We start from the raw sequence: 11,527 nt of genomic DNA on the forward strand, positions 1-11,527 counted from the left end.
ACTTCACGTCCAAGTACACATGTTCAGGTGCAGTATATCCTCATTATATGCATTGCTAAGGGTTCAAGATATCCTTCTTACACGAGTAAAAAATCCAAACAGCGGACCATATCTCTCACTGCAATAAAAATTAATCCACAGAACTACAGATTTGGTAAATGTGTCTAAACTGATCCCAACTATTTTATGTTTCCTATATTTCTTTTAAATTATTAAAAAAAATTGTAGATACATAAGCTTGTACAGGGATAAAATATACATTCATCAACATAGATTTCAAAGTACCTACTTATATCCATATAAGTTCATTGCCTTGTTTCTGGCCACCATAAGCTCTCTTTCTCCCCCAGTCCTCGAAAACAACCCATCAACAACAAATGCGCAGTTAATGCCCCTTATATTAACAATCTAAGGTTTCTTCCTCTATGACCTGCTTTATCTCATTATTCTAAAAGGCAGCAGAATCTTCACCTTCAAAATGCTGAGGTTTGGAATTGCCTTCCTTGGAAAGAAGAGATTAGGAATAACTGTTGCGCTAGCAGTATGATATTTATTGTTTCCCTTCTGAAAATGTACATGTAACCTATGACTGATTTCTCCCCAAATCACTATTCAACAAATTCACATTACTAGCTGCTTTTGATGGCGGCCTGTTGATCTTCTCGAGTAACCTACTGAAAGCTAATTTAACGGGTATGCAGGCTACCGTAGTGGGCCCAGTTGATTCTGGTTTTATCAGTCCATCCATTTGACCACTATTGCCATCTTGTATTGGCTTGATACTAACGTGTTGCTCAGTAGCTATTGAAGAGAGGGTTCTAGTTTTCTGACTAGATGATAAGCTTACTTTCTTTGGTGGCTTTTTCAAAAACTTTCTGTCAGTTGGAGGCCGAGGACTGTGAGGGAGGTTGCTCCTGTCCAGGCTTGGCTTATAACTGAAACTCCCTGCATTTAATTTCTTGGATGGCAGTTTCCCTTCTTGATATAAGAGGGAAAGATCATTGGTGGCTTCATCACCATCCAGTGCCGATGATAAATGAGGTCGTGGGACCCGCCGAAAATTTGCCGTTCTCCTTGCAGTTCTCCAAGCTGGCTGAAGTGTAGTATTTTCATTGTTAAACACTTCATCAATAGTAGAAAGAAGAGTTTCAGCTGAACCGTCTTCTAGGGCTTCAATCTGAATTGGGTGCCCTATAATTGCCTTCCCATTTAACTTGCTCATAAGAGAAACAATAGGGACAGGCTCTTTTTGGTAGCTTGCTTGGACCTTCAAATCCACATTGACCAGCATGGATCTCGGCCTCCCACCAAAATGATAATGGGCATCAAAATACGGATCAAATTGCTCTCCTTTGACACCCCAGTATCCTCTCAAAGCAGGTGGATCCTCCCATCTCAAGTCTTCCCAGCCAACCATTTTACGACCAACACTACTTCGACCCCTGGATGCAGCTCTTGATGTCAGGGAATATTTACTGACCAATCTTACTTTCTGATTGCCAAAATCCCTTTCATCTACATCATTATCATCATCATCCTCCTCTTCCTCATCATCATCAACACTATAATCAAAATCATCATTTCTGCGGAAACTCAAATTCTGCCTCAATGTTCTATGCCTTAAACCACTTCCCCTTTCTTCAGGACATATTCCATGAATGGAACCTCTTCCATTACTTGCATCCACAGACCTTTTTGTAACATTGCGAGTATTCCTCTTACCTTTCAATCGCCATTTGGACACTGCATCATTAGCAGAAACATGGTCGTGAAGATAATGGTGAGACATGTCACCCGAAAATGCTGACTCATCATGCTCTTCAGTGCTCATAAGTCCATGTTCTTGTGCTTCAGATCTTCCAAGAGTATTCCATTCTGCTACTGTAGATACAGAAACATCCAAACAGCAGTAGATTAAAGGATGATGAGAAAAAAAATTTAAATAACCAATCCGAAGCAAGCATTCGATACAAGGCAGTTCTAAAAAATAGAGTATTAAGAAAGGATGAGTTGAGCTCCAACACCAACTTCTCAAGAAGATTAATAAGAAATTAAGCTTATTAATAATAGTAATAAAATACATAAAAATTAATAATAGGCAGACTTGAAACCTGATAGTAAAGTTGTATCTTCATCCATTTCTGGTTCTGTCTCAGAAAAGTCGGACTCAGACTCAGAAGATCCAGTTGAAGAATTGGTTTCAACATCTTCCGTAAAACCAGAAGAGTTCTCTTCAATGAAAGAACCAGAATAAGGATGACCATTACCCACTCCAAATTGGGAAGTTGACATCTCAATCCGACTTCGAGAAGTCTCACCATAATCCAAAGAATCACCATGCTCTGCTGTCAAGTAGACACATCTTCTCTTCTTTGCTCGGGAAGCAAGTCCTGTCTGCTCCACACCTGAAATAGAAGTAGAAACTTTGTCAGGTAGCAAGGAATGAGGGACTCCTAATTTTGCACTACTCTGAAAAACTTGAATGATAGGACAATGCTTATCACGTCTCTTCACCAAAAGTCACCCCCCCCCCCCCCCCCCAAAAAACAAAAACACCCCCCAATCAACCCCCCCATGTGATCTTTTCCTTTCGTATAGGGAATTTTTACCGTTTGCATGACTTGCATTTCCCATGCTAAGAACACCACCACCAGGAAGAGCATCAGCATGGTGATCAGCTGTAGGTTTCCAAGAACCATTTGAACCAACAGAAGGCGAAGGCATTTGTTTGGCAGGGGTAATCTTGAGACCAAAATCCTGCAAGCCTCTCATACGAGGCATGATTTCAGAATGATCATCATCCCCACTTAGTTGATTTCCATCCATGGTTTTCTGTGAAGAGAGAAGACTGCCTATAGACTTGTCCTTATGATATTTTTCAAGTCTGCTAGGAAATTGTTGTGGAATCGAATTTCCAAGTTTTCCATTATCATCTCCAAAATTTTCTGAACAACTAACCAATCTCTTTTTCATACCAGCAGATGATTTACTGCTTGTCCGATCAGAATCTATACCCAACTTTCCTTGCTTTCCCAAAATTTGCTTCTCAAGTTCAAGAGCATGCAGAATAGCATCTTCTCGACGTGCATATTTCTCTCTTTTCTTTATAGGCATGCCCTGGGAGGACTCAGCTTTTTCAATACAATCATCGAACTCCCCACATCTAAATGCCTTCACACGCTTGGATTTTTCTAAATTGTACCAGTCCCTGAGAAGAAATACAAGAAAAGAGTCTTACAAATATCGAGTATGCGCAATAAAACAGCCATGAATACAGAATAAGATTTTATTACAACATTTTCGTTATTAAATATCAAATAAATATATAAATCAAAGACAAAGGTATATGGCAACACAGGCAATGAACATTATATTTCAAGTAATTTCTCAAAGAAACTAGCCTGACATTATATTTTACTTTGAAGTTCTCTGACAAGCAGTTTTATACTGATTGGCATACCAAAGCATAATCCAGTTGCTACATGAGAAATCAGAACAAAATTATCTTTTGAGGCTGATTGCATAACCCATGGAAACATGTAACTTAACAGAGATTTTGCAAGATTACCACAGCAGAAAATTTTAAAAGATTAAAGAAACGAAGAAAGAAACGAAGGCCAAAAAGTCCAGGCATGAGGTTGCTAATGGTGCAGAAGTAGGGAGAGGGAACCATGGAAAACTGAATAGGCCTTTTAATGTAAAGATTTTCAGGTCCTTCATTTGGAGTAGAAAGCATGATGAAGGCTAACTTCACAATTTAAAAAATTCTGCCTAATGTAGTCATCAGCGGTGTATTTGAGCTTGCTACACCATGTGATGCTTGTTCTGAGAGTCCCAGGAAGAACAATAAAGGCGTTTATGCATTGACTCTTATATTTTTTTATTTGTAAAAAGGAAAAATGACCAACTCCTTCAAAATCTCAGTTTATTTGTTCTACGGACATGTATACATATATATTTGATGCTGATATAAAAAATGGCACAAAAATCATTTCTCAAAAAAAAAAAAAAAATAGCGAGGTCATGAAAATTAAATTTATGAAGTTTCCTACCAACCCAAAAGAGCATGATCACTCAGTTAATACCATATGAAATGCACAATATACTATTATTTTAAATATATTCGTAAGCCCGTTGACTCATTTATGATTTGAACAAAAAACGAAGACGTCCTCAATAATCAACCCCACGGTAATTGCAGCAGCTTACCGACAGCATCAAAATATAGCATTTTTATTGATAAGATTAAGAAAAAATCCCAGATGTAATTTTGAATAGATAAAAATTAGATAAGAAGAAGAGAGACTCACACGCTAGCGTCTTCCCTTCCGAGAAGCTTGACGGGAGTCCCGGACCGCGGAGACGTGAGATGCGAAGACGCGAGCTCTTCGGGCCCCAGTATCTTCCCGGGCCACCACGAACCGTTCCTCCTCCTCACCCACACAATCGATCCCGGGATGCAGGCTGATGGACCGGATCCCTCACTCTCCATAACTCCCTCTCCCTCTCCCTCTCCCTCTCCCTCCCTCCCTCTCTCTCTCTCTCTCTCTCTCTCTCTCTCTGAGTCTGTTGGGCTCAGCCACCGGCAAAGAAGAAACGGAAGGTCCGAGAAGGGGCGTATCCGATATGGCGAATTTGGGTTAGGGTTAGGGATTCCATGCAATTCAGAATTGGGGATTTTTCTTGGTTTCCATTTCTAGGGTTTTCACAGTTTTCAATTTGTTAATAATTCCTTCATCGATTCTAATAATTCTATGGCCGGCCGTGTTAGTTTTGGTTTGGTTGCAATTAATTTTTTGTGTACTTGGCACCATGTACGCAATACTACGGGCTTCTGCTTTGGGCCAGACTCACAGTTCAGATGTTTAAAACCGGGTTGCTCTGTTCTAGTCTGGGCTGGGCTTTAATCCTAATTTATTTTTAGAGGTGAGTTGAGTTTAAAATTAAAAATTAAATAAAATATTATTTTAATATTATTTTTTTATTATAATTTGAAAATGTCGAATTCTTTATTTTATTTTATGTGTAAATTTGAAAAAGTTGTAATGATTAAATAAGATGAGATTTTTGTGAAAGTTAACAAAGGCCTTAAAGTACTAACTATGTTTATTTAAAGAGTAGTCTTAGGGCCTGTTTGGAGTTGTGGTATGAGTTTTAAAAAATATTTAAATAGTCTTAAAAACTCTTTAATAAAAAAATTAAGTTGTTTGGATATTACCTATTAAATCAATTTTAATCTCAAATAAGATAAAAAGTATGTTTGAGAAAAAAAAAATCAAAATATTTTCCTCAAACTTGCTTTTCCAAATAATACAAAACGTAATTTAAATTTTAAATAAACTGTTAATGAACGAAAATATCCATATAATTTTTAAATAATTATAAATTTTAAACTTTTAAGGATATGGTCATAATATTTAAAAATATAAATAATCTTCATTTCTAACTCAGAAAGTATTTTTTTAATTTATTTTCAAGAAATGTAACATGTTTGAAAATACTTTAAACACGTTGTTACTAAACAGTATATAACTTTTTAATAGTATAACTTATGACTTGAGTTATAAGATATAAGTCCTAAAGTTATAAGCTATATTTTTCATAGTAATCCCAAACATGCACTTATTATATGTACATACAATTTTATATACAATATTATACATATACAATATGTGGTATATTAATAATAAGTAAAAGAAATCAATTAATTTAGGAAAAATAAAATTAAAAATTAAAAAATAAATAAAAATAAGTGTAGTGTGTAGTGTGTGAGGATGATAAGTAGTAGAACTCAAAAAATAAAAGGAAGTGTGTGGTGTAGAGATGATGAGTAAAATTTTTCTCCTTTTTATATAAACAAAATGAGAAAAGTAGAACACTTTTGGCCGAAAAATACAGAAAACATTTTTGTGAAAACTACTCATTTTATTTTAAAGGTGTAAAGTGACCCTTTTTCCAAAATTACTTTTTTTCTTTTTTCTATGCAAAATTGCCTAAGATCTTCTTCGATGATAATATTTCCATATTAAGCTAAAAATATTACTTTTGCCACTTCAATGGAGGATGTCGTTGACTGTCTTTTAGAGACTTCATTTTCATTCATCAATATTTTCGTCCCTACCAAACACTACTTTTTAAGGAAAAGAAAATACAATTTCCATCTAAACAAACACATTATACATTAACTTCAATTACAAAGACAAACACAATTACTTACTAATATCATTGGTTCCATATTAGTAAAGATGGATTCAAATCATTTACAATTGTATGACTGAATTATTGGTAATATACGAGTTGCTTTCACGGGGAGAGAGAAAGAGTGGGGTCTACTTTGTCTCGAACACCCGAGACTCACCTATCCGCCCTACTCTACAAGAGAGCTACTTGAATTGTTTATAATTATATTCACAAACTTTCAATAATTTTTTTAGTAATAATTTTTTTTTTTGATAAATTGTTTAGAAATAATATTATATACAAGTCTAGAGCATGCAAAATTAGTATATCTTTTTTTTTTTAAAAAAAAAGAAGAAAATAAATTAAACACACTATTAAAAAGTAAATTTTTTTTTTATATAAATCTCACCTTTAAAAAAATAAATTACATAAAATTTGCACACCCTAAACTTTGAAAAAACAATTTTCTATCTTTTTCCTCGTAAAAGATGGAAGTGAGGGTTTTTTTTTTTTTTTTTTTTTCCTTACTCTCTTTTGGGTTGGGCTCAACCTGACAAGTACCAAAGCCCTAACAGGGCTGACCCGGCCCAATAATTATTTTCTTTTTCAATGACACGTCTGAGGCACAAGATAGATCAAGATTCATTAGCCGCACACCCTAATCCAATTCAAATTCGAATTTCAAATTCCACGCTCCAACGGTCATATTCCCTAGGGTTTCTCCAGTGTCTATCTATTACATATACTCCTCCGACAAACCATCCCTTTGCCCCTCTCACTCAATCGCCTGTCTCCAATCGCTCTGTCATTTGCATCCAAAATCTTCCTCAATCCAAAACGTCTTGTTTTGAACGTTTTCGAGCCTTGCCAGCGGCTTCTCAAACTCTTTTTCTATCTTCCTGTATTGTTCTTGTTTTTTGTGTAGCAATGGATTTCCACAGCCTTGCAAGGAAGGAACTCCAAGCTCTCTGCAAGAAGAACAAGATCCCGGCTAACATTACAAACGTCGCCATGGCTGATGCTCTCCATGCCCTTCAGCATGTAAACTTTTTCCTCAACTTCTCGCATTGTTCTTCTTCTGTTTGTTTGCTGGGAAATATACGATACTAAAAGGAAAATTGGCATTTCCATTACTTTAGCTTCATTACGTTCCGTTTGTTTGCCAATAAATCATAGAAAGATAAATAAAAATTCCGGATTTCTTTTCTTGGTTTACATTACCCATTTCATATTCCGATTTCTACTTTCCTTTTCTTGAGTTTGAGGTACCGACTGGGGTACCTTGTTCAGATTTAGATCATTGTTTGAGACGTATTTTAAATCTAATTCTTTCAGGACATAATACATCTTTCTCTATTCTTTGTTTGGCTCCGTAGAAAGTATTGAAATGTGTCACTTAAACCATTGAGTTCTAGTGGTTGATCGATCTTGGTTTTGGGGTGTAGACAAAACCATAGCGTCGATAGGAGTAGCAATGTAAGGGCCCTCTTTCATATATCCTTTCGCTCCTCCCAACCAAACAGGCCGTAAATTACAAGCGTTTTCTCGAACGGGTGGAAGCCCCTACGGACTCTCGTTCCAAATCTTGACCAACTTCGATGTCTTTGAAACTATGTCTCAGATTAAATGTTCTCGTTGCGACCCAATCCATGTCGATTCATGGGTTTGTGCTACACGTGGAAGAGCTCGATTCCTTGATTCTAGCCCCGTAGCCTTAAAAGTTGTCCATCTTGAGCTGGATTAACAATGCTCATCGGCTGAATCTTGTTAATGCAAAAAACTTCGATATGCTAATAGGTGTGACTTTCCCAAATCTTTTATTTTCCCGTATGTGATTTCCACTAGGATCTCTCGCTTTCGAGCGGCATGGCTTGTTTGCTTTGTTTTTATGGTGAGAATTTTCTTTTCAGCTATTGAACTTGTGTTTGAAAGTGTATTCCATCGTTACTGATCTAGACCTAAAAATGGATTGCTCTGTGAAGTTTGGAATCTTTGAAATTGTGCACAATGCGATCCATTGGGCTTCTCGTACGACTGGTCTTACAATTTAGTCCAAATTGGCGTTTCAGGTCGAAGGGCTAGAAGAGATCTTGAATCCATCCAATTCCGTCCTCTCCAAATCTACGGGGGAAGCTGTGATCGGACTGCCAGACATTCCTCGCACCGCTTGCAGAACCTCAACTCGCAGAAAACCCATCAAAGAAGAATCTGAAATTTCACAGACCTTGACCCGAAGTCGTCGCGGTACAAATGGAAGAATACCCAAAGACATCGATCAAGAAAACAATGACGCCAATGCGCCTATAACCCCTGCAGGGCCGAACAGCCGTAGAAGAGCACCAGCGGCTTCGGCTTGCAGAAACATTGAGAAGCAGTTGAGGGAAGATGACGAAAATGAGAAGATTGAGGCTCAAGGAAGGAATGATGTGCCCAAGACTCCAGCAATTACAAGCAGCCGGAGAAGAGCCCCAAACGCTCCTGCTCACACGAAGTTGGAGACTCAAAATGGGGATACGTCGGTGCAGCGAGTGTATAGTACACGGCGGTCGGTGAGATTGTTGGAGCAGAATATGGAAAAGTTAAGCATAATGGAGAATGGAAAGGAAGAACCTGCAAAGGCTGATGACTTATTTGAAGAGCCGAGTAATACTTCGCAGAGACCAGAAGTTTCTGTCGAACTTGAAAAGAATATTTCTGGTATGCATTGGTTAATATTCCAAGGCAATTTCATATTTTAACCCCTTTACTTTGACTATCATATATGATATTTTCTCGGCATAGGTACTTGTGTGGGGGGGTAAATGCAGGCCTTTCTGAGTTAAAAAAAACTAAGACTGAAATATTGCTTTCTTTCTCCGAACTTGACCAAATTATAAAAATCGTATGAAGATAACGTGATGCTCTCTGACATTGTTTACATTTTGATCCTAGGAGTTAATAAGCAGACTAGGTCAGAAGTGGATTCAGAGAAAAATGATGACTCGGAAGTTTCTTCGGATCCAAAATCAATTGGGTCACCAGAGACTGGGAGGGAATCAGAAGTTGATGTTAAAGATAAGGACAAGAGTGATGATGAGTATGAAGTAGATGTTTTAAAGTCAAAACAGGAACTGGGTACTAGGATATCTGATGATCTGGGCGTTGTTGAAGCTTCCAACGCAATAGATGAAGCTCTTAATGAAGGGTCTGATGAGTCGTTTAATATTTCAAGTGAAAAGTTGGAGGCTGTAATAGATGTAAATTTTGAAGCCGTCAATGAGAAGGGTAAGTCCTATATTCTGTTAATAATTTTTGTTGCCATCAAAATCTCGTTCTTTGTATTTCATAGGATGGTTATTGTCGTTAACTCTTCTGTGATGCTGTTTTTCTATGAATTTGATGGTGATCCCCTTGCAGGACCTGCTGATGTTCCAATTACTGAGCAAGATATAGGATCTATAGGTTTTGAGGGCGTCAAAGTACCCATGGATGTTTCTGCAGAGGCTTTGAACCATGTAATTGCTTCTAAATCTTTGCAACCAGAACACAATATTGATCCCAATTTAGTTCAAGATGAATGTCAGAACCTGACATGTAAGGACTCTGACATGCATGTGGCAGAGGTTGATGACATTGGCAGTAGTGATTCAGAATTCACTACTGAAGGGAACTTTGATGGGGACATTGCCTCGGATGAAAGTTCAACTGATTGCGAAGATAACATCAGTGACGAAGATGCAACAACAGTAGAAAAGGATCCAGAGGCTTCAGTTCTTCCTGAAGACCAGGTGATGGATGGTTTTAGAAAGTTGGAGACCAAAACAGAATTTCTTGTAGACGTCAAAAAGTCCAAGGAAGAATCAGATCAACTTGCTACCGAGTATAATTCTGCAGATGGATTAGACTGGGGTGGTGATATGACTATTGACAATGATTCGCCTTCTGAAAGCTTTGTTGCTCAACAATTGGAAATGCAGGTTTCTATTGAATTTGCTGAAAAGGTAAGCCTGACTGGTGAATACATTAAGGCTCCCCGTCCCCCTGTTCAGAGTCCAGTGTCCAGCATGGAAGTGTATGATTCGGAAACATTGGTTGATGTTCACAAGGACAGCTCCCTGCTCTGTTCGGCAACAAAGACATCCAAGGAAGGGACCCCTTTCCATACTGATCATCCAATGTCAAAGGTCCAAGAAAGCATTCAATCTGAAACAATGAATGTCAATAAGGATGTCATGCTAGAAACAATGAGTTTAAGGAAGCTGAGGCAAATGCTAATTCAACAGAGTAAAGGCAATAGTAAGGGTAAAATTGTGACTAAGGTGAGGTCTACTCTCTCTGTCTCTCTCTCACACACACACACTGCTCTCTAGTATTTGAGAGTTTATCGTTGTGTTATAACTTTACCCCCTGTTATCGTTTATTGATGTGCAGGAACAATTAGGGAAGAAAAGAATTGCCTTGCAGACATTGCAAGAAAACTGTTTGGCTGTGGAAGAGTCTGACAAGAGAGAATATGAAGTACACTTGAGTCAATGATGGGAGGAGGTTTAAACCTTGGTTTGCCTCTTGCTTATTATTCCTTTTCTTAATCATCGAACAAGTATCAGAATTTTGATGGGTTTGTTTTCGTTGCAGTCCAATTATTCAAGTTTGTAATAATGATGACTCAACCCAATGTTTTGTTGATGGTGGGTTATGGAAGTGATCTAAGTTGCTTATACTACCTATCACATTTTTGTCACCATGTTGCATCTTTTTAATTATTACAGATTTCTGTCTGTTTGTGTACTAAAGTTCTATATACCAAGGCAATCCAAGTATCTGACTTTATACCAGACCAACTTTGGGAAGAAAGGTTGAGAAGCAGATAATTTAGTAAGAGCAATATTTATTATTCAAACTAAATCTTCTCATCCCTAGACATATAAAACGCCAACTGGGTGATTAGAAATTCAGAACAAAAAATAACATTTCTCATGTGTTAAAAGTCCAATTGTTGTTGTACCTCGGAAGGAAAGGCATTTGTTTTTAGCTAAAAGAGTGTGTTTAGTTCTCTGGAAGGATATGCTTTCTCCTATCTGGACCGGTTGTAGGAGAAACATGAATGTTGTTGTTCTGAATCAATGTTTAAAAAAAAGTTAAAGCTTTTACTTGCCTAATTCCGCTTTTGATCAGAAGAGCAGTCCCTTCACCTCGACCGTTGAGGATGACATTTTTCTCAGTTATGACACCGAATTCTATACCAGAAGTCCAGGATAACCAAATGCAAGTTGAAAGAACGTAACAACAACCTTTCTTTACTCAGGGTGGCCTTTACCTTCATTTCCATCTAGGGCTTATCTGATGCCGTATTGTCACAAACACAACC

The 11,527-nt window shown here is 37.5% G+C and overlaps 2 protein-coding genes across 3 annotated transcripts; one reads left to right on the forward strand and one right to left on the reverse strand.

Moving 5' to 3' along the window:
• Nucleotides 1-90: 90 nt before the first annotated feature.
• On the reverse strand, nucleotides 91-4,775 carry LOC122309617 (uncharacterized protein At1g51745-like). The gene is made up of 4 exons (XM_043123147.1): nucleotides 4,311-4,775; nucleotides 2,610-3,208; nucleotides 2,112-2,405; nucleotides 91-1,881 (listed from the first exon to the last, which is right to left on the reverse strand). The coding sequence occupies exons 1-4, from the start codon at nucleotides 4,490-4,492 to the stop codon at nucleotides 584-586; spliced, it is 2,373 nt and encodes a 790-aa protein (XP_042979081.1). The 5' UTR covers nucleotides 4,493-4,775; the 3' UTR covers nucleotides 91-583.
• A 2,145-nt stretch (nucleotides 4,776-6,920) lies between these two features.
• Nucleotides 6,921-10,900, forward strand: LOC122309620. 2 transcript variants are annotated; one of them, XM_043123152.1, is made up of 5 exons: nucleotides 6,921-7,221; nucleotides 8,250-8,877; nucleotides 9,115-9,444; nucleotides 9,577-10,478; nucleotides 10,591-10,900. In XM_043123152.1, exons 1-5 carry the CDS (start codon nucleotides 7,108-7,110, stop codon nucleotides 10,693-10,695), a joined length of 2,079 nt encoding a protein of 692 aa, XP_042979086.1. In that variant the 5' UTR covers nucleotides 6,921-7,107; the 3' UTR covers nucleotides 10,696-10,900. The 2 variants fall into 2 exon arrangements, with proteins under 2 accessions (XP_042979086.1, XP_042979085.1); XM_043123151.1 differs by having other exon boundaries at nucleotides 6,927-7,221; nucleotides 9,112-9,444.
• Nucleotides 10,901-11,527: the final 627 nt, after the last annotated feature.

This window comes from Carya illinoinensis, chromosome 5 (genome assembly GCF_018687715.1).
Source record: "Carya illinoinensis cultivar Pawnee chromosome 5, C.illinoinensisPawnee_v1, whole genome shotgun sequence".
Lineage (NCBI taxonomy): Eukaryota > Viridiplantae > Streptophyta > Magnoliopsida > Fagales > Juglandaceae > Carya > Carya illinoinensis.

Excerpts from the sequence above, each read along its gene's own strand:
- LOC122309617 (XM_043123147.1), bottom strand. The coding sequence starts at position 4,492 with ATGGAGAGTGAGGGATCCGGTCCATCAGCCTGCATCCCGGGATCGATT. Across the intron at positions 3,209-4,310 it reads GGAAGGGAAGACGCTAGCGT|GGACTGGTACAATTTAGAAA; the intron begins GTGAGTCTCTCT and ends ATTTCTTCTCAG. Across the intron at positions 1,882-2,111 it reads AGATACAACTTTACTATCAG|TAGCAGAATGGAATACTCTT; the intron begins GTTTCAAGTCTG and ends CTGTATCTACAG.
- LOC122309620 (XM_043123151.1), top strand. The coding sequence starts at position 7,108 with ATGGATTTCCACAGCCTTGCAAGGAAGGAACTCCAAGCTCTCTGCAAG. Across the intron at positions 7,222-8,249 it reads CTCTCCATGCCCTTCAGCAT|GTCGAAGGGCTAGAAGAGAT; the intron begins GTAAACTTTTTC and ends TTGGCGTTTCAG. Across the intron at positions 10,479-10,590 it reads AGGGTAAAATTGTGACTAAG|GAACAATTAGGGAAGAAAAG; the intron begins GTGAGGTCTACT and ends ATTGATGTGCAG.